This window comes from Labeo rohita, chromosome 9, assembly GCF_022985175.1.
Source record: "Labeo rohita strain BAU-BD-2019 chromosome 9, IGBB_LRoh.1.0, whole genome shotgun sequence".
NCBI classification, from domain to species: domain Eukaryota; kingdom Metazoa; phylum Chordata; class Actinopteri; order Cypriniformes; family Cyprinidae; genus Labeo; species Labeo rohita.
Genome location: NC_066877.1, coordinates 1,232,999 through 1,256,645, shown reverse-complemented (window position 1 = coordinate 1,256,645; position 23,647 = coordinate 1,232,999). Strand labels below are relative to the sequence as shown.

At 39.7% G+C, this 23,647-nt stretch overlaps 1 protein-coding gene across 1 annotated transcript; it reads left to right on the top strand.

Annotated features, from left to right (window-relative positions):
• Window positions 1-22,385: 22,385 nt before the first annotated feature.
• LOC127170811 (SUMO-conjugating enzyme UBC9-B-like) lies at window positions 22,386-22,911 on the top strand. The gene is made up of 2 exons (XM_051119073.1): window positions 22,386-22,643; window positions 22,693-22,911. The coding sequence occupies exons 1-2, from the start codon at window positions 22,389-22,391 to the stop codon at window positions 22,909-22,911; spliced, it is 474 nt and encodes a 157-aa protein (XP_050975030.1). The 5' UTR covers window positions 22,386-22,388.
• The last annotated feature ends 736 nt before the right edge of the window (window positions 22,912-23,647 follow it).

The window sequence follows — 23,647 nt, the reverse complement described above, 5'->3', positions numbered from 1 at the left end:
CCATGTCATGACCAAAGCTGTGGATGAGCTGGGGCTAGAGTGGTCTCCGCCAGAGGAGCCCTCTTGCAGCTGCCTGGATGAGTGGTTCCTGCCGGGGTGCTGTCAAGCCCTGTGTCAGTAAGCCTTGCTGTTTTTTCTGGCGGTCTACAATGAGCTCACCAGGTCGTGGCACACCCCCTACTCAGAGCACCTCCGTATTTCTTCCTCCGCCCTCACCTCAATTGACAGCACCGATGAAAATGTGTACGAGAAGCTGACTCCCCTTGATGAGTCAGTGGCTGTGCATCTCTGCCTGCCCACTGCCATTGGCTTGAAGGCAAAGACTGCCTACCCGTCCAAGCCGTGCAGGACTATGCCAGCACTCTAGGGACGCGCCTATTCCTCAGCTGGACAGGATGTCTCTTCGCTACATTCCATGGTGCTCCTCCAGGTCTGTAAGGCCAAACTCCTGTCTGGTATGGACGAATCTTCCCCGCAGCTGTTGAAGGAGCTGCAAAACGCAACGGACCTGGCTCTGTGCACCACCAAATCCATGGCCCAGGCGATTGGCGGGTCCATGTCCATCCTGGTGGTGCTCGAGTAGCACTCGTGGCACACGATGACGGAGATCAAGGATGCGGATAAAGTCCCCTTCCTTGATGCACCATCTTCCCCACTGGCTTGTTTGGACCTGTGGTTGAGGGTGTTGCCTAGCGCTTCACAGCAGCTCAAAAGACATCCCAAGTCATGATACACTTCTTGCCAAAAGCACTGCAGCTCTGCAGCTGCCTCTGGCCGCCCCAAGTCTGTGCCGCCTCAGCAGCCTGTGAAACCTGCACCTGCCGTCCCTGCCACAGCTCAGCCAGCCAAGCCTGAGCCTCGACAGTGCTCCTGTCCAGCCAGATGCTACCCGCTCCTGAAGTGCCAGGGACCCCAGCCCAACCTGATCTGCAGGACACAAAGAGGAGGGGGTCAAGTCTTGATATAGCTGGACCAAACCCCAAATGGCCTCTGTTATGCCTCCAAGCACCCCGTTCAGTCAACTGCTGTCATAGCAAGAAAAATAAAACACAAACATTTTCAAAAAGAGAGCAAAATTCCCCTTTCTGTCGGGGTGCGGATGTGAGGAATGAGAGTGAGGACTCAAATTGCAGGAAGTGCTTTATTAATCAAATAAAACAAAAACAAACAAAAAGTGCCCCGTAGGGGAAAGCACACTGGCTAGGCAGGACAAGGCTTGACGAGAATGGCAGGACACAGCAGGGTATATACGACAATAACCTTGCACGGGACTGCAAACACAAGGAGAATAAAATAGGAAGCAAATGAGGAGGGTAATGAGAGAACACAGGTGGGGCAAATGAACCAATAATCAGGTAACATGGTGGGCAGGGTTAGACAAGAGACATGAGAGCACATGGCACACAGAAACAAAACAAAAGCCATGTGCACACACAAAATAAACACAAGCACATGGCCAGCAAAACAAAAAAGGACACTCACTAGCTGCGTGCTCACACTAAACATGACAAACAAGAAAGCACGCAGCCAGTGAAAGACACAAGACAAAAACAAAAGCAAGCACGCAGCCGTAACAACGAGCTGTGTGCAACACAACAGAGCAACGAGAAAGCACACGACCAGACACAAACCGCGTGCCAAACAGAACAAAACACACGTGGACAGAGGAGTGCACAGTCCGAGCGAACTCAAGACCGCACGCTCCCACAGCACGACAGAACATGGAGCGTGAGTGTCTGAACCCCGACACGAAACCGAACTTGAACAAGACATGAGTGCCGGGATCCGAACACCATGCTCCAACATGAAACAATGCACGCAACAAGAGAGCGCATGGCTTGAGAACACTCACAAGAAAACAAGACAGTGGCTAGCCACTCATCCAGCTCAGAGTGAGTCAAGCTTCTACAGCCAGTACTTCCTCGTCCCTAAAAAGGATGGCGGCCTACAGCCCATGCTCAGTCTCAGACACTTAAACAATGCCCTCATGAAAAACCCTTTCATAATGACTACGTTGAAGCAGGTCCTCTCCCATATACACCCAGGGGACTGGTTCTTTTCTCTGGACCCGCAAGATGCTTACTTTCACATTCGGATAGCCCCCAACACAGATGATTCTTAAGATTCGCCTTAGAGTTAATGACTTATCAATACTCCTTCCCTTCAGGCTGTCCCTGGCTTCTCATACTTTTACAAAGTGCATGGATGCTGCTCTTTCCCCTCTGAGGCAGAGGGGAATCCACATTCTCAATTACCTCAATGACTGGCTTGTCCTAGCCCAGCTGCTATCTCACAGATCCCTCCTCCTCAACCACTTAAAATGCCTGGGACTCAGGGCCTCAGAATCTCCATTGCTACAGCTGGGTCTGCTTCGTATGTGGCCCCTTCAGTATTGGCTGAAACCACAGGTTCCATCCTATGCCTGACATCATGGACACTTGTGTATCAAGGTGGGCCAGGCCTGTGTAGCAGCCCTGGGCCCTTGGAAGGACTCGCAATCGAGGGAAAGTGGTGTGGCCCTGGAAACGATCTGCAGGAGGAAAGTTGTTTTGACAGATGCTTCCAACATGGGTTGGGCAGCTCTGTTCAACGGCAAACCAGCTTGGGACAATATGGCACCCCCACCCTAAGTTTTGGGATCTGAACCTCTGGCCTCTAGATGGGAGTCTGCGAACCTGCGAGCGTGTTCTGAACACTATTTCTGAAGCTAGAGCCCCGTCTACAAGACACCTCTACACCCTTAAATGATCTGTCTTTTCCACCTGGTGTTCAAACCGCAGTACAGACCCAACCTCCTTTAACACTCTGGGGTCTGAGGTGATTTTGGGGCACTTTAGATGTTTTGACATGCCCTGACATTTGTGCTTATTTCAGCTACTTATAACATACTATTGGCCAACATGCAATTTTTTTGTATTCAGCACAAACTGCGCTACAATAATATGTGAGCAAGATGGATGTACATGTTGCATTTTTTAGGAAAAAAAAACAACAAAAAAAGATTACGCGTGGTTAGTAAGTTTTGGGAAAATAAATGTAACTGAAATAAGGCCATAAAACATCCCAGGTTACGTATGTAACCCTGTTTCCCAGAGGGAATGGGACACTGCGTCCGAAAACGCATTGGGAATGCCTACAGCGAGATTGCACTCTGAACACATGTAATCTGTCCAATCAAGAGTGAGACGTACCGGGTGAGGTAAGTGACCAGGAAGCTTAAAAGCATGTACGGTGGAGCTGGCGTCAGCACCAGGAGATGAAGCAAGCTCTCACAGGGATGCCGGAAATATGGCTCAAGACGCAGCATCTTGTTTCCTCAGGGAACCAGGGTTACATATGTAACCTGGCACGTTCCCCTTCAGGAACTTGAGCTGCATCCGAAAACGCATTGGGAGCGAGATTCTCACGCCACCAGGCTTCCAAATCCCTGCCTAGGGTGCAGATAGGGCAGGAGGACAGAGGAGCCAGGAGTGGCTCGAACATCTAGGTTGTAAAACCTAACAAAGGTGAGAGGCGTGGACCATCCCGCAGCGTTGCAGATGTCCTGCATAGGAACACCTGCCAGAAGGGCCTTGGAGGCCGCCATACCTCGAGTGGAATAAGCCTTGACCCCCAGAGGCGAGAGGAAATCAGAGGACTCATAAGCAGGGGCAAAGTCCAGGGGTAGCAGACTGGCCTCGTGAGTGCACCAAGGAGAGATGAACACCGTGTTATGCGGTGTAACCCGCTCTTCCCTGGTAGGGGCTGCCCTCAGTGGTCCTGAGCTGGCGTCAAGGGCTTCCTCGACTGAAGTACAACCCGCAGGTTGGAGGCTTCACTGAAAGACAGAAGCTGATGCCGGCTCCGCTGCACGTGCTTTTAAGCTTCCTGGTTACTTATGTCACCCGCCCGTGACGTCTCGCCCTTTGATTGGTCAGATTACACATGTGTTCAGAGCATGATCTCTCTGTTTGCGTTCCCAATGCGTTTTCGGTTCCTGAAGGGGAACTCATACTGAATAGTCCTGAACAAGGCTTTTGAGTAATCACTCTTGTAGGCTAGAATATTTACTTCAAAATGATATTCTGTGTTATTCCTCTCTGTGCTTCTTCTTCCAGAAACAAACAGTAGCCAAGATGAACTTGATGAATTGTCAAGCTTTGTTTACACTGATCTGGGCATTAACATGGCGCACCTCGCACACGTGGCTATTTATCATATCAAAAGCAAAAGTAGTTTGTGGGTGTGATCACATTAAAAATAATTAGCTCTGAGGGCAAAACTGAAAACTGTACATGGCTTTGGTTTCATACGGATTACTTCAGCATAGAATGTTTGTTTTCAATAAGACTTACTTTATTTAAAAGTATAGATATCAAGCTTTCTATAGATATATGTCTTCTGTCGTGTACCAAGTATTCACTGAGTTTAGTTTAATTTTAGTGACACATTTCTAAAAGCAGTTTGCGGAGACAGTGAAGACTGAGAAAGCATCCTGTTTGTTTTCTTTACTTCAAAGAAGCACACAGTTCAGTTGTTATTTTGAGTGTACACAAATAAAAGTATACACTTAATGGTTTCGAATGATGTATAACACTTATTTGTGTGACCAAAATAGACTAGTATTTTTAGTGTCTTTCTCACTGATCTTAAAAAGTGAGCTGGTCTCGTCAGAGCGACCGTCGACCCCAGAGAGTTAACATATCAGTGATATTGTCCTTCCTGCAAGAGCTGTTGGATAAGGGACACTGCCCAGCCACGCTTAAGGTCTATGTAACAGCTATAATGGCTTCCCATGCCCCTATAGCGGGCCAGTCAGTGGGCAAGAACAACTTAGTTGTACATTTTCTGAAGGGATCCAGAAGGCTAACCCTCCTCGTCCCCTCACTGTCCCTTCATGGGACCTGCCCACTGTCTTGAGCCCTCCCTTCGAGTCGTTGCAAACTTCAGACCTTCAGTCCCTGATGCTAAAGGCTGAATGCATCAGTCAAGAATATGGCAGAGTAAATTCAACTCCCGATCCTCCTCAGAGGGAGGAAGTGCAGAGAGCATAATCACCTGTGCTCGAAACTGTGCTATCGGTGAGCCCCACCTGTATTGAGTTCAGGTCAGGCGACTCTAAGGCGGTCCTGAAACCAAGACACAGTTATATACCTAATGTACTCTCCACTCCTTTTCGAGCACAGGTGATTACGCCTCCCTCGGAGGAGGACCGGAAGTTGAATTTACTCTGCCCAGTCAGGGCACTGAGGGTTTACATTGAGCGTTCTGCCCCATTTAGGCAGTCAGAACAACTCTTTGTTTGCTTCTGTGGTCACAATAAAGGCCATCCGGTCATGAAGCAGAGACTTTCTAGGTGGATAGTTGACGTTAATATGCTAGCTTACTCTTCCTTGGGCCTACAATGCCCCATTGGAGTATGTGCCCACTCCACCAGAGGCATAGCCTCATCTAGCTCTGTGTCCATTGCAGAGACTTGTGCAGCGGCTGGCTGGGCCTCGTCGTCCACATTTGATAGTTTTTACAATCTGGACATCCCCGCCCTGCAGGCAAAGGTCCTTCTGCGTAATGTCAACTCAAGTCAAGTCACCATTATTTGTATAATGCGTTTTACAATGCAAATTGTGTCAAAGCAGCTTTACAGTATTAAACAGGGAAATAGTGTGTCGTTCTCCTCTGGCCATACAAAATCTGCAGTTTAAATCTAGGCATGAGTCAGATTGTGCAGAGGACTCATCTGTTTCCCGTGGTCTTGTGCCGATGGCTGCCTAGGTGACGAGATCTTCGGAGGAGATCAGTCTCTGGGGCATGTCTAGTTGTCCTGGTCTCTGTGACATTCAGGGCTGTAGAGGTCATCTGTAGATGCTGATCCACCATCTGAACTGGATACTGTCTGGATCTGGGTGGCTACAGTGACCTCGGAATAAGAATGAACAGACTAATATTAGTGTAGATGCCATTCTTCTAATGATGTAACAAGTACATTGGGTGTTATGGGAAGTGTTCCCGGTTGACCTAATTAATGCAGCCTAACAATCCTTTAACGGATTTGAAATGCGGTAGTGTATTATATGGAAGCCAGGTCAAAGAGACAAATCTTTAATCTAGATTTAAACTCACAGAGTGTGTCTGCATCCCGAACAGTGTTAGGTAGATTGTTCCAGAATGTGGCTGCTAAATAGGAAAGGATCTCCAGCTCGCAGTTGATTTTGATACTCTAGGAATTATCAAATGGCCAGAGTTTTGAGATCGCAGCAGACGTGAAGGACTATAGTGTGGTAAGAGCGCACTGAAGTACTGAGAAGCTAAACCATTTAGGGCTTCATAGGTAATTAGCAATATTTTAAAATGTATAAAATGTTTAATTGGGAGCCAGTGCCGCGTTGTCAGAACCGGGCTAATATGGTTGTACTTCCTGGTTCTAGTAAGAACTCTGCATTTTGAACCAGCTGGAGTTTGTTTATTAAACATGCAGAGATACACCCAATAAAGCATTACAATAATTTAGCCTTGAATGGAGCTAGTTCTGTACAAGGATTGGCTAACATGCTAGAACTCGTCAGATTCACTTGCACATATGCTCCCAGCCCCTAGACTGCCGAGGCTCTACGTGTCCTTTGGAACATCACGCAGTTGATGATAAGGGAATGGGTACTGTTGCTGATGACACAACTTAGTCATCGTTTCAGTCGAAGTAACCTGAGGATCCTATGCCGAAATGGCCGCTTATAGCCAGATGGCCTCGTCCAGCTCTGGTGGACTTTGTGGCCATAAGCTTGTACAGCACCGCTGCAGAGTCATTGGTTCGTTTTCAATTTACTGCACAAACCAATGCGCGTTGTTGCCCATTATTTAAAAAAAAAGGCTTCACCTTCCCCTATTAACATTGAATAGCTTCTTGTCCCTTATGACCATAAAACTAAACTTTGATGTTTAAATTGACATATTTCATAACATGGTGCCTTTTAGTGTAATCATGAAATTTAAAGAGATGTGGGGTGGGCAGCAATTGTAGAATCCTATCCTGTCAGATGCTTTCAAGGCCTAGACAACTGGGATAAACTGATGAAGGCAATGGGATAAGAGTTTATTTGTTTTAAAATTGTCAAATATTTCAGAGATTAAATATCCCTAATTGTTCAGGTTTACAATGTGGGCCAAAACAGCAAATGATCATAGGCTATATATACTAACTGTTGAAAATATGAATATTTACAGGTATTATTGATCACAATTTATTTATTTAGTAAATAAATAAATAAACATGTTTTAGTAACAGAGAGGGGGGATGGGGGTAGCTTTTCTTTTCAGACTTTTTTTTAATTCCCTTTCTGAAAATACCAGTCTAATAAACGTCATCGAGAGGGAGAAAGATTAATGTGCCATTATTTGATGCAGAACACACCAACTTTCTGATCCGTTCCGGTGTTTATCCACTCCGTATTAATAAAACACTTTAATTGCACCACTTTAATCCTGTGGTGAAAATTCAGAGCAGGGAATGTTCAGGTCCGGCGGAGAAATTGGTATTTCTTGTTATTTTTTGAGGTTCTGGATGGTGATCCGGATCGCTTGATGCGCACAGCGGGCGCGCAGCTTCAAATGAGCCGCATTAGAGAGCATGACCGCCGGCATCAGCACACGTTCATAGCCGCGACTCCCAGCGCGCTTTAAATGTCCCTTAGATTGAGATTAAGACCTGCTTCTCTTAAATGCATATTAATCTTTTTACTTGAATAAAAGTGGTGTGGTTTTGCAGCGTTGCGGCGCAGTGGGGAGACCGTACGACCAGCAGAGTTCATTTTATTCCCAGTGGGCAATTATACTTTTAGATAATATCCTTCAATTTAATCATGTTTACAGTTAATTAATTTAAACACTGCATTTAAAGTAGTTCCTCATCCACTTATCATTTTAAAAGCGATCATTTTCGTATTATTAGTGATAAGAGGGACTTTGGGCTCTCCAGTTGCGGATGAAAGTGAATTAACACAGTCGTCATGTCGTCACTGAAACTGTCATTGTGTAAACAACACACAAGCTGTATATATATATATATATATATATATGTCACAACTACATTAGCTAAATAACAACAATCCTAAAGTGCATGACTGTAGAAGACAGACCTTTATGCATTATTCCTCCTGAAGGGCAATATATTCAAAATCACTTCATCAAGTTTGGCCTAAAATAAACTGATACTGATTTTCTAATAAAGGGGTGTGAGTAGAAAAAGTATGTTAGGATTTATTAGATTGAGTTATACATACAGAATTTGCCTACGCATACACACATACAGAAGCGAAACTCTCTCCACAGATACTGAATTAATTAATGATATACAAACCCTGTTGTTTCACAATGGCATAATAAATGTGTATTACTTCACTGTCACACACTGCATTTTGACAAATAGATAGGAAAATGGATTTAAAAAAAAAAAAAAAAAAAAAAAAAAAAAAAAAACACGTACACACATGAAGCAGCTGAGAGCTCAGAGTCCGATTTAATTTAGGGAAATAAATTCAGAAGTAATAGGCACAACAGCACACTATGGCCTGATTTGATGGCCAGGATTGATGGCTAATGCTCCTTGTAGCTTTACTACAAATAATGCCTCCCTCTCTCAACACACACACACACACACACAATAATTCATCAGCACCACCCCCTGCCCCCACCGCACTGCACATCACTGCATATTGTGATTTTCAGACCTTGCCATGTTAGATAATACATGATCTGTAATTAAAACCCACTTTTTATTCCTAGCTTAACACTAGAGGATAATATTATTACTGTATGTCTTTCTGTGTGTGTGTGTGTGTGTACATGCAATACATACAAAATGCAATAGAAACAATGAAAGTATGGATATGTGTATGTGTGTCCTATCATGCACTCTGTTCCTCTACCATAGCGGTGTGTATGACAGCACTGAAACCAAAAGCTCACTTACTGTCTGACCATGGGTGTATGACAGTGGGCAGGGCAGATATCTCTGCTGGGCTCCCCTCTCAGCCTGAAGTCTGTCTGACATTTCCAAAGGCAGGAGCCACATGCACACACCTCACAAAAATGCACACCTGCTCTTACACACACACACACACACACACACACACACACACACATATGCCTCAAGCATACACACAAAGGAGGCTGTGGAGGTGATGTCACAGCCTAACACACGCTACCTAATCAACAAACACACACACACACACACACACACACACACACACACATTTTTTTTTTTATATATATATATAAACATATGCTAACTTTTTTCTCTGTCACAAGACATACTGCTATACTCTGTCTCTGAAAAGTGATTAATTTGGTGTTTATGATAGTCAGGTGAGTCCCTCTGCAGTCATTCCATTTATCCCTTGTGATACACATGAAACACTTCTTTTTGAGAGTCCATTTTGTGACTTAGCTTCACACAGAAGAAACACCACACCACATCAGAGAAGAGATGTCAATTTAAGCAGATGTTATTTTGATTATATTCCAATAACATTTTTACAGTTAAATTAGCTACTAAGTAAATAAATAAATAAGGTTATAAAGTAATTTAAGAATTGAAATGGCACCTCCAGTGTCTAAAATCTTCCCTCATTAACAATAACATTCAAAATTTCAGAAGTGTGCACAGATGTTTTAGTAGAACATTGCTCAAACTGAGAAAGAAGGCACCATGCATTCATACTAAATACACCACCATACTGTTGAATTAAAATTGGTAGCCATTTAATGTTATGAAATTGGATGCTCAAGCAGTAGGCAATACAAATAAATGCACATTTGGACACACTTGTACTTGCTCAAGTATCAAGCATTGGATCCACTCAGGGCCCCTTCATGGTCTTTTATATGACTGACATCAAACAGCCCTTATTTCCCCCCTCCAACTGCATGTATGGCTGATGACTAGTGATTCAGTGAAAAGTGTACACCTAAGCTGTCTTTACTTTCTGTAATAATGTGGAAATAATAGAATTAACGATGAAGCTGAGAAGGATTTTTTTTTTTAAATGCCGTTTTTCATTGTTGTAATTATTTTAGGTAATGACAATAACCTTGCTGTGTCATAGTCACCTGATGACAAATGGCACAGAGCACAGACTGCCCTTATGTTTTCATTTAGAGACATTCTGAAATCTTCTGAACTGCGGCTGTTAAGTGCGATTGATTTATTGGCCCTTTGAGTCGGACACTATTATTCCCCTCCTCATGGGAGCGGAAAACTCAGACACCGGGGCAGCATCCCGACACACCGCCATGACAACTAAAGTGTCTTACTCATGGGGGGCATCCTCTCTCTGAAAGAGAGGGAGAGACATAGTAATTGCACCCAAAGGAACTTGTATTCCATATTGTTAGCTCATTTCTGTTGTGTAACTCTGCTCACAGTGATGTGAGAACAACTGAACTGAGACTAACAAAGGTATATTAAACTAAAAGAGGGAGATGAGTAGTGCGGATTACATAAATGTTTATATGGATCAGTGAGAAATCCTTCTTTAATTATATGCTCTAGAGTGTTGAACAGGTATAGCTTGTCCTCAGAGAGAGATTCATATTTTTCATATCTTTAATTTGTGTGCTGTGAGGGAAATATTAGAAACCAGTGGAACTTAATATCTCTTGTGAGAATACATGTCTGTGCTCTGTACTATAGTCAGGAATCAGACTCAAGAGAATTTCCAAATATTTATCTTTTTCCCCCGTCTTAACTAATTATGAACTTAAACATACATTTTAATTGTAGGGATGCTCTCTATAACATATGTCTATGGACCTAAACCCCTATATTCCAGGATTAGTTGATTTGTAAGCGGTATCCAAGAACTCAGGTGTCAGAAGGGATCCTGAGGAAATATTTGTCTCTACAGTTTTTATTTTTTGAGTGAAAAAAACAATAAGACAGACATGAATCCCTGATCAGAAGGCTATGAGTAAACATATTTATCTATCTGGTTGTCTTGTTGACCCGTGAAGGTGCGTGACTGAACAGCTGATGGGAAAATGGCTGTTGCAAAAGGAAATGAGACGCATATGAATCTGTAGTTTGCCAGTCGAATGAGCCATGTTAAAACACACAGCTCATCTAAACACTACCCAGTTACCAGTATTTGATGCGATAATGCACTAAATCAATCAATCTTAAAGATTTAAAATTGTTATAATTATCTTTTAATCAATTTTCATGTTTTTCCTTGTGAGATAAATGGTCTATTATACCCTGAGTTAAAGTATCAGTCGTGTCTGTAGCACAAACCAAAGTTAAACGTCTCCATAACTTTCCATCAAAATCAACAGTTCTTTTGTTTTATGGAAATTTTAATAATTTTAAATTATTTATTCACATCATTATTTAAAAAAAAAGGGCCACTGTAATCGAAACCTTAAACATCCCCCTCCCTTTTGCTACAACATCTCTTCTCAGATGACATGTATACCATGAAAAAAAATTATTAAAAAAAAAAAAAAAAAAATATATATATATATATATATATATATATATATATATATATATATATATATTCTAATTATGTAGATGTAATAGGCAGCTACTGTTAGACATTTGTAACAGGTTGAGTCTTTTACACAGCTGCTTGTACACTTGTACGTGTAGTACAGTCTTGATGCACTTTATTTTAAATAGCTTATGCCTATGTAGCATTCTGTAATTTTAATGTAATTAGAAAGGTATTACATGTATTTAAGCTGTGTACTGGTGAGTTAAATCAAACTAAGGTGCAGCTACACTGTAAAAAAAAAATAAAAAACACAATTTGCTGGGTCAGCTTAAAATAATTTGTTACCCTGCTGCCTTAAAATTTTAAGTTCAGTCAACTAAAATAAGTTTATTCAACTTGAAATATTAAGTTGTACTAAGTAACAACTTAGATATTTGTGTTTGCTAAACTTAACAGATGGGTAAGTAACCCAGCTGCCTTAAAATTTTAAGGCAGCCAGGTTACAAATTATTTTAAGTCGACTCAACAAATTGTTTTTTAAAGTGTAGATAGGGTGTACAGTATAGATACACATGAAGTACACTTTAGTACAATCTTGATACACTTTATTGTAAGTAGCTTATGTCTGTGTACTTACATTTATAATTACGTTGTATAATGTGTGCAACACAAATGTAACAGTCTTTTGGTTACATATGTAGCTGTGTAACAGATTCGGTCCGTTACATATGTGTAACAGTTGCTGCCTATTACATCTACATAATTACAAACTGTAATTACAGATTGTTCCATAACTTAATTACATTGTAAGTACATTTTGTTTCATGTAAGTACGATTACTACTAAGTACTTGATTAGGGAATTATTCTGTATTATGACACCTTAAAATAAAGTGTTGCCAAAAAAATAAAACAAAATAAATGAACTAATGAATGAAATCACTTCCTCCAACAGGTTTCCATGACCAGTTATACAGGATAACTTACACAGCCTGCAGCTGCTGGTGCCAAAGTGTGTTTTAAACCTGCTTATAAGAGACATCAAAGTCCTCGTTAAAGAGAGCTTTTAATCCCAGCCAGACCCACACTTCTCTATTCTGCCTTTTCATCTGCCATCTATTTTCTTGTTCTTTGTCTCTCTCTCTCTCTCTCTCTCTCTCTTTCTGTCTCTTCAATACAAACAGCATTATTTATGCTCGGTAAAACAGCCCTTAATTACAGCTGAATCTCCTCTGTGAACTGAGTTCTACCTCCCACCAATTCTCCCAGCGCTCTCTCTAAAAGCTGCCCCACAGATATTAACACCCTCTCCAGCCAGCACCACCACATGAGCGGAGGCAATAAATAAATATGTAAATATGCAGGCGTGAGATTTGCATATGCATAGGCGGGGAGACTATTCTTCCCCTTGGTCTGGTAGTGCAGGGTCTGTCTTATTAGGCCTGTTCCCAGGTCTGCTCTGAGAGCACATGAGCGAGGTGATTAATACCGGCTCTCAGAGGAAGACACCACTGCCTCTCATAATAAGACATAGGAATGGATGCTTTGGAAACAGGAATGGATGATGCAATTACAAATAATAATAATAATAATAATAATAATGATAATACTAAAGATTTTAGGTTAAATTATATGAATGTGTAAAGTGTACATTTCAGACACTGCAGTTGGTCACTATTTCCTTTAAGTATTTCATGCAGTCTCTCAATTAGTATGAGGTCATAAAACTGCATTCATTATCACAATTAAAAAAAAATAATAATAATTGCCAACCTGCAGCTTAACATAACTGTAAAATATAGAAAAAAAAAAGCATTAATACCATAAGCAAAAAGCAAATTCTAAAAAGCATTACTACCACACACACACACACATATACACACATGGTTGCATACACTCTTGCTTGTTTGCTAGAATTGTGTTGCTCTTTTCTGGTACAAGGTTTGGTGTGGTTGTTTGTTTTTGTGCAACTCTGAAAGAGTTTTGGACTGAAGCTATAATTTGATAATACATGTTCTGATTTCTTTTCTCATTATGGCTTTACTGAAGTGTTAATGGAAAATGGTCCATTTGAAGAAGGAAAAGTAGATTTATGTCTCTATCTTTTGGCTTGGCTGGCCATACTGGAGTAGGTTTGTTTCATGTCTAGGGATTTACCTGTTCCTGTCCTCCTCTTATCTCTGACACAGGAAATAAATGCGCTTCGAGTGGATGAGGTTTTGCCGTCGAGTGATGCTGACAGATTCTGGAACTGTCATGATAAGGGTTTAACTTCTTTGTGGCTGCCACAACATCAAGATGAAAGAACAACTGTGAGGGTGTAGGCCATTTTAACTCCTTAAGGCTTTTGGGTTGTACCATATAAACTGGATATAATAGATACTACAGTCATGCTAATTTGTAGATAGTACTGCAAACAGCATCATGAATATATTAGTAAATAGAGAGGGACAAAGTCTTGTTTTGTTCGACTATTTGCTTCAGTCTTTGTTTGGAAGGGTGTGATGCATTATTTTTCATAATGAAGATAATTAAGATGTCTTGTTTTGCTGCTCCCTTCACCTCTAACTTCAGCACAGGAAAAACATAAAATTTAATTGCATTTCAGGCACTGACTTCAGAGGGCCCAGCAAACACATGAACAACCATGACCAAAAAAAAAAAAAAAAAAACACATGTCACACACACACTTATAACCCCAGAAATGCATTACTTTCCCTTTCTTTAGTTTTCTTCTTTATTTCACCAGATGTGTATTAGGAGACTTGCTGACACACACACACATACACTAATTACATCATCATGGTAGTGTTTGTAAAACACTGCAGCCTAACACCACTGTTGAAATCCCCCCTTCTAATTACTGTTTTTCTCTCTTTTTCTTGGCAGCACCTTCATGATAGATCATTACTTTTCCTGCAATTTGTTCACATTTATATATGATATAATTGGATCTGATTAATTATTATGATTAATAGGGAACAGTTTTCCAGGCACAGCCATTAATACGGCAGATATCAAATGAGGGACGGAGACAAATTGAAGGTGGAACAAATTAAAGGTTCCACTTCTCTTTAAGATGTTTGAGCATCTGATGCCAGATAGACAGGCAGCTGCACAAATACAGAAAACCAAAGTGACCATTAGTGATATTGAGCACAAATGTGAACTGTATTAGCTTGTTGTTGTTGTTTATTATATATATAAAAAAGTATTAATCTTATTTATTCATTAATCTTAATTATTAATCTTGTATAAATTATATGTATAATATATAAATATCTTATATTAATCATGTTGCTAATATATATTAATATTAGCAGTTTACATTTTATTATAGCAATTTGTACTCAATTATTAAATGTTTTGCTTTTTTTCCCAATATTTGTGTTCTTAGTGGTTTTTGCCTTTTCATGATGACTGCTGCCGTATGCAACGTGAATAACAAACACATTTTTCAAATCCAAACTTTTTTATGGAGATCTTTTATTGGTATATTGTTTATGTATTTGTATGAGTCAAACAAATGTTGCAGTGCCATCTAATACTGCCATGCATTAGTATGGAATGTGTGTTGTAGTACTGGCGTGATCAAAGGAGTGACATTACCATATATCCCCAATGAAGAATTAGGGTGTCACCTCGTGACCTAAATCTGCATGTTTGGTGATTGTGGTGGCCCGACACATTGGATGCTTATTTCAGATGGACAGTAGTCAATTCATCTCTCATGTGGGTGCCTCATTAATGAGAGAAGAGAACTGATCTCTCTCTCTCTCTCTCTCTCTCTCTGTATGTGTGTGTGGCCAGCTATGGGCCGCATGCAGAATGGATTTATGGTGTCACTCAGCCCAAGAGAGCAGCTAATGAGAGAGAGAGAGAGAGAGAGAGAGAGAGAGAGAAAGAGAAAGAAAGAGGTGGCAGTGTCCATGTGTAATTCCACACTCCATCCATAAAGAAAAAGAAAAGGCAACAGAGAGAAATAGAGTTTGAAAGAGAGAGGGGAGGGGGTACACATCCCTCATTACATGTGTGTGTGTGTGTGTGTGTGTGTGTGTGTGTGTACACGTGTCCCTGGAGTTTTCTTTAATATTTTAATAAATAACATCAGCCCAACAAGAAATTAATGAAGAGTATCATTAATAATAGTTGTGCAGCGATGGTGCTGATATTAAGTCGGGCCGCTGCAGGGGAATCTCAGGAGACTTGGGATTTTTCCGACAGCAAACAAGGTCTCAGCAGCTGGCTGGCTTCCCTCCTGCCCCGTGCTTCCACAACAGGTTGAATGTAATAAAAGAGGATTTTGCCAGCTATAGAGTTAAGCCTGCAGAAATCTGTTCCTGTAGAGTGGAGCTAGACACTCAGCCAAATGTGATTCTTAATTAAACTTTAATCAACATAGCACTGTTTGCAGTGGAAGCAGATAAAAAGAAGGTGTCTTCAGCCGTGGTCCTGTACTGTTGTGTCTAATGGCTGGGTATTGTAGCGGTCTTAACCCTCTGCTGTAGACACCATTATTTAGTCATTCTTTTAACAGAATATAGATACAGAACCAATCCGAGCATGCAGCCCATTCCATTTAGAGCAGTTTAATTTTTAATAGATAAGTCTGATAGTATGGTTTAACCTGGTCAAATCTTCACTGTAGAATTTTAGGAGAGAAAAAAAAGGCTTTGATCTCACTTTAAAACCTTTTAAAAATGAACACTTATTTAATATATAAGCTGTTACATAGTAACATATCAGTAAATGTTACACATTTATTACAATATTATTTCATTATTACAATAGCAGTGCATCATTACAAGTAAATCCTTATACTGTTAATTTGTATCACACAATAAATACACAGTGACATGAATACTGCAAAGATTGACCATAAATGCATAAATATACCAGATTTTTTACTGTATCCTTGTAAAGTCATGAACAGAAATGGCCCCAGAATTATTACCACACAAACAGAGCAGTTATTTTCCTCCAGTGTAAGTGAATAAATCTTTAATAAGAGGAAAGCCCTGCGTTGCAACTCACAAGAGTAATGACTGCTTTATGAAGTATTGCTGTGTGCACAAGGCTGTGTTACTGATAGAATTTGTATATATCATTTAGTAAGTCTAATGCTGTACCGTCATGGGGTTGTGTGTAATAGATATCACTGTTTAACCACTTAATTCTGTACTATATACCTCGCTGTGAACGCTTTACACAAATGACCCACTGAGAGCTCAGCGCCTCATCTCAAAGGTAAAATACATTAATTTAAACCAAGCAGATTTGGGTCAGGAACATTTGCATAACAGTGCACATAATAAAAACACATAAATGAAAAAAAAAAAAAAAAAAAAAAAAAAGTCGCAGCACCAAACTGCATACGCTTCATCATGTGCATAATTCTTATAAAGGTCTTTTGGTTGTAATGTGAATGCATTTGTCTTCATGGACTTTTGTGTAAATCATTAAATTAAAGTGCTTACGAGAGTGACGGCTTACTAAAGAGACATTAAATAAACCAATTAGAAAACACACCAAGACTGTCTTTTTTTAAAAAAATGTGTGGTCATGTGTTTAATGTGAGCAATTTAACGTTAACACTTTTTTTTTCCAGCTCTTTACTCAGTAAATCACATATAATTATTTTTCAATGTTTGTTGTAAAATTAGGAGATCAGTATGGTGCTACACTGAGAGTATTTGCCTCCTCCCTTTATTAAAAGGTGCCCCATGCCACCTTCTCTATTACTTATTCTTAGCAGCCGTCTGTATCTGAAACGGCACAATTTTCTTCATAATAAAAAGTGGATTACAACGAATCAGAAGAAAGCGTCCCCAGCTGTCACCAAGAAATGAGACCATCCTGTTCAAAACCTCTGATGATTAAAAACACATTTATGTATTAATCTGTAATTAGGTAAGTGCTGCTTTCACTGGTATCAGAAGCCCAGAAGTGAATAATCACCACCAGGGATTTAGCAGCTTTTAAAAGGCCTTTTATTACGATAAATACAGCAGACCTATCAATGCTTGAAAACTTTTAGAAGCTCAGTATATCACTCACTTGTTGAGGTTCTAATAAGGAGTCAATACATATTTGCACCAGTTCTTAAAACAAGTACTGGCTACTATCTAATGATAGATGACGAATGTATGTGATCGTACTCATTTATTTGCTAATGTAAAGAACAGTGAAACATTTCTATTTGTCTATATGTATGGCAGTGAGAAAGAGAAAATGCAAGTTTGTTGTTTGCAATCCAATATATCTGTCTAATTTTAAGGAAGAAAAGGACGAGAAAAGTAAGAATTGCCTTTGCTTACGTCAACCTTTTCTGTATATCTATGTGTTTTGTTTCTATTTAGCTAATTTCCAACATGTTTTTATAACACTTTAGAGTAGGCCCTCTGCAGTAAATGCAATTAAAATGCTGAATTGCTCTGAAATCGCTGCAATTTCTCCCTGCTGCTTAAACGTGCAGAAACGCAGCATGACACAAGGGATTTTTGTTTTGAAATCATTACAGATGCATGTATGGATTTTTCTACAGACATTTCAGATTCTTAAAGAGTGTATTGATCAGGGATGTGACAGGTGTTGTACGTTCAGACACATATAGAGATGTTTATGAGAATGTTGACTGAAGAAACACATTGCTAAATCACAATATGTTGACAGAACTTTGATTTGTCACAAAATGCCTGTCAGTGGTCTTGTTGTGAAAGCTACTTATTTATTTGTTTTTGTGTGTTCTTATTCCTTCTGTGTCTGGAGGTCTGAAGGTAAATGGCACACTGAAATTTCTACCTGAAAATGATTATTTCACAAGAAGAATATTTTTATCATGGAGTGTGAAATGCTATATGTGAAATAATTTTAAAACAGCATTTAAATTATCATTATTTTTTAATGATTATAATTATTATCCACAAATTTAGTGAGCTCAAATTAATTAAGATTTTAGTAGTAGTAGTAGTAGCACTTTTTTTGTCATAACTTTTGTCCACTAGTGAAAGATGTAAAAATGGAAAAACAACAAGAAGAAGAAGAAGAAGAAGAAGAAGAAGAAGAAGAAGAAGAAGAAATAAAAAGAAACAGTTATTTCAGCAAAGAAAAATGTGTCACACAGGGAATATTTTAAAAGTAAAAATATCATATGAAGTCTCTCAATTATTATGTTTGCAATAGATTTGCCAGATTTCACAACACAGTTGTGTGTCAAGAATACAAAATGTATTTCCATGTTTTAACTGAAGTGCACATGTGATTTGATGTGGACTCAAGACCTTTTGAATGAAGATTTCACAGCATGTACCTTCCAAATATAACCCCATAATGTCATACAGACAAGGGTGTGTGGGTGTGGGTGTGGGTGTATGAATCTGTGTGTTAAAGTGATGCAGGCCTACTGAACTGCTGCCCTTTGGCCAGTGCTTCTTGACACTTGACACTTTGTCTTGTCATGTGTCACTTTGAAGACACATAATCGTAGAGATGCTCTCTCCTCCTGCTTTACACTTTTAATCGGGTATTTGACAAAAGAGCAAACGTGTGACACCATCACAATGTGTCAGATTACAGTTGCAGTAAAAACCTTGAGACAAGACAGCTGATTATTTATTTATTTATTTTATGTGTGTTCAAATGTGCAAGTTGGGGGTGCAATAGCTTGTCACTGGAGCAGTATGTTACACTTTGATTTCCATGAGAAAATTAAAGGGAAATAGATTTGATAATTATCTTCAAAGAAATAGTACCATCTTGTAGGTTTTGTCAGAGGTCTACTGTCTAAAACACTGAAAAACCTTACCTTTAATTCAAACCAGTTTTACTGTAGTTTTTAGATTAAAAAGAACAAAAAGAAGTTTGATCAGATTAGCACAACTGCCATTGTTATTGCTTTACTACGCGGTGATGAAACACTTCATCAACACTAAAATACTTGCAGTGGTTCAAAGGACCGACAGTATTTTCCAAAATATTTATGTCACAGCATTTGTATGACAGATATAATCATAAAGCACCATTACTCAGGAAAATGAGTCATCTTATCAGAGATTAAGGCTTTTTGCAGAGGGATTTTGTTTACTAGGGGAGTATCAATCAGCTATAATGAAATCCTCACCACAGACTGACACATACACAACTGAGAGTGAGAAAGCCATTCCAAATGAGATTATAAACGTACAGAGTTCATCAATCAGACTGCAGACGTGATATTGCCTTTTTCCCATGACTAGACGCTGCTGTGCAAGAGAACATGTATGTGGTTTTAACAATGGAAAACTGCTGGTTACACGTGTAGATGCTTCACTCTAACTGTATTATGTGTATTTTGTCAAACAGTAAATATTACTATATCTTTAACGTACAGTTTAACCAAAAATAGTAATTTTGTAATAATATCTATCCCCTCATTTAACACCTGTATTTTTATTTATTATTTGTCCACTCATGAAACAGAAAATAGTTTTGAAGGCTCCTTCCATTCGATTAAAATTCATGTATACTAGTGGATGTCAAGTTCCAAAAGAGGAAAAAGTGCCATAAAAATAATTTTTATTAAATAAAAATAATCTTCTTTACAGCTGTGATTACCAATTAATTCATTTTCATATTAGGGAATGAATTACCCCGTGTTTGTCTCTTTGGAATATAAATAAATATGAATTCTTGATTTTATTGACTGGTTCACTGTGGCTGATTTTTTTTTTTTCTGTGTCTAATATATGATAATGTTGTGAACATGGTGTGGATCAGCTCACAAACATCTGGAGCCAACTAGACTTTTCAAATAAAACTATACAAAACAGCAGATGGTGTGTGTGTGTGTGTGTGTGTGTGTGTGTGTGTGTGTGCATACATGCGCAACTAGTTTATTCAACTTGAACTAAAATGTTACTTTTCATCCTGATCGGCTGAACCCAATTGCTTAAATCATGTATTTCAAAAAAAAAAGAAAGAAAGAGAGAAGACAGAAAATTCTCAACATAACTATTTATATGTGCAATACAGGTTTCTCAGTTCATATTTCTGAATGCAGCTCGTGCCCCCCACTCATTCTACGCAAGAAAGTTGGGTGGTTTGATATATTGATCTTTCTTGGGGGCCTTTGGCAGTCTGTCGAGCTAGCACACATGCTAACGGTAACAGATCTCTCTGTTGTGGCTGACTGCCTTCACTAACTGCCCCATTTTATTGAGTAAATTTAGTCTGTCAGTTCCCATGCTGGGAGCATAACTCACACATAACACATAATCATACAGGAAAACAAGGATAAAATAATCTTGTCAGGACTCTAAAAGTGATTGCTGGATGCTACATTCCCCAATCAATACACTAATTCTGCAATTTATACTGCTGGCAATAGCAGAGGAAGGCAGCTCTGATATGGTATTTCTTGGCTCACTGACCAACTTTGACCTCCGGTGTGTGCGTGAGTGTGTGTGAGTGAGCTTAACGTGTTTTCCTGCTTTAAGAAATCGCCCAGAAGCATTGAGAGAGCAGCGCCTGACATTTAAGTTCAGGCCCAAAACCCAAACTGATTAATTCCAGCGAGCACAAGCTCGCCTGCTCTTTTCCCGGGCTCTGTCTTTATGGCTGCAAAATCCTTTCTCTCTACTACCTGATGGACGGCGAGCAACATAAAAGCTATCCGGTGATTTTCTGCCTCTTATTCCTCTCGTCTGCTTTATGGGTGAGCGGTGTCTCTCGTTCGCCCTAAGGACATTACATATTCTCTGATGAGGTGGCCCGTTTATTAACAGACTTAATAAGACATGCTCACAGGTTTCCAATCTCAGCTGATTCCCCTTAAACAGGTGCTTGATGGGATTTCTGAATGTGGAATTAAAGGCGTAATATCGAATTTTTCCTTGATCTTCAAAGATAAAAGAGTTAATTGTACTACGAAAACATACTGTAAGTTTCAGAACTCATCTTCCTTTTCCCCATTTCAGATCGACTGATTGATTGATTGATTGATTGATTGAGCCACAAAAGACACACAAAAAAAAAAATCATGCATTCTGGCATCAGAAACATTAACACTGTCCGATTACAAATTAAGTGTAAAATATGGGGATGTTTGTGAACATCACAATACGATAATCTCAGTGTTACAAATAAAGCTGCAGTGTCAGTTGTAGTGACTGGACAAGCTGAAGCCTAGCAAGGCTGTTGGACTTGAGGAAGAACAACACTCATAGGGGTCACACACACTATTTTGTTGATCTCTTTCACTGTCTGTGTTTGTATGTGATGGACAGAAAAGGGATATGTGAGAGCAAATAAACAAAAAGCCAATTTGCCCTGCTGGATTTTCCTCTTTATCTATATTTTGTCATCTGACATGACTGGGTGTGTAGAACAGAACCAGGAACACAGATATTAAAGCCCAGCATGAGCAGCCTTTCCTTTGGCTGGTCTTGTCATGTAGTGAGTGCTTTTATTCTCTTCTGTCTATATTGTCCATATAAATACATTTTATTTTATTTTATTTTATTTTAATCCACCATTTTGCATAAGTTTGTTGCTATCCATTATGGAATTGCCTTCTCCGTATTATTTATATAATTTGGTAAGATTGCCCTTTGACTAAATTCAATGGCAGCATATTGATGGTGATCTATTTGTTCACCCTTGACTTAAAAAGTGCACCATTAAAGTTGCGATAAAACACAAGTAGCAACTGATCTTTTCTTCTGGATTTTGACCATTTTAAAAATGTTGAATGGGAACTTGGTTCTATGCATTGGTTGTTGTTTAGATTTTTAGGTGATGGGGTGTTACACACACTAAATTATTGGAGAAGTCCTGCATAAATAATTTGAGGGAGGAAAACTTCACAGCTTTGGTTCACAGTCACACACAGTTTGAGTAAACAGGCCCAGAAGTGGAATAACACTGGGTTTCACAAGGATCAGTGGTCATGTCTGGCACTGCTTTAAGTCGGCTTGCACAAGAGCACCAAGCATGGAGGAAAGACCATTTATTCTGCTTTGTCGCTGCACCCAGAAAAAACCCTGACTGTACAATAAATCTTATGAACTGGGAATGTGCTCTTCCAGGAAAGAAGGGGACTCCAAGGGAAAGGGGTTTGTTTAAGTTAAGGATGCTGTTTAAAGATGGCTATCTCTCACAACCCAGAAAATGCAAATTTGAGCCTTCGCTGTTTCATCTGAATGTCCGACAGGAAACAATCCGGGCTGTATTTCCATCCTGAAAGGAAAAAGGAGGATAAAGACTGGAGACCTGCCACCACCATTAAACAGATCCTGTTAAGGATTCAGAAGCTCCTAAATGAACTGAACTTACTGGATCCAACTCAGGAAGAGGTGTACACTATATACTGTCAGAATAGAGTGGAGGAGTATGAGAAGAGAGTTTCAAGAAAACTTGAGCTAGAAAGAGAAAGAGTTCTAGCAAGAGAACTCCCACTCAGACTAAAATAACCTGAGAGAAGCCTGTTGTCTTCACTGGAAGGTTAATTTATGATGTTTTATGAATACATTATGAGTTCTAAACAAACAAATAAACAAATGAATAAATAAATGCACACATTAATTGTTCACAATAATATCTATAACATGTATTCAATATATCAATTCACTGTAATTAATTAAACACAGCCCAAACACCTCTTTACAAATACTATTCGTTTTTTTTTTTTTTTTTTTTTTTTTTTTTTCCATTATCTGACCAAAATGATAGGGGCCTGTAATTTACTCAGGTAGTATCTAATTGGACCAACAGGAGACAACAGTTGACAGTTATGGCAGCTGTCTCCACACAATCTACTTTGGCCTGAACTTTGAACCCCCAATTCAACTAATACCTCCAGCCAAACGCCTTCTCTTCATAACAACTGTGACCAGTTAAGCTTGCCAATTATGAAATCATATATAAAATATCCACCCCCCTGCTGTGAGTTGTGCCTCATTGGACTCTCCTCCTGTGAGGGTGGACGAAACGATGGGTCTCCCCCATGCTATGCTGGAAGAGGGGGGCAATAATGATCACTAAACATCACTGGTCAATTACAGCAGGAGATTGGCATGCTGGAGCATGACCTTTGCTGTGGTTACCCTCTGAATGGATCCTGGTGTGTATGTGTGTGTGTGTGTGTGTGTGTGTGTGTGTGTGTTAAAAGAGATGATAATGTAACGAGTAGTTGGGTTCAGGGCTATT

What these genes read in the sequence shown, in the direction of transcription:
- LOC127170811 (XM_051119073.1), top strand. Translation starts at nt 22,389, where the DNA reads ATGTCTGGCACTGCTTTAAGTCGGCTTGCACAAGAGCACCAAGCATGG. An exon ending in CTTCGCTGTTTCATCTGAAT is followed by an intron (nt 22,644 to 22,692) that starts GTCCGACAGGAA and finishes GAAAGGAAAAAG; the next exon opens with GAGGATAAAGACTGGAGACC.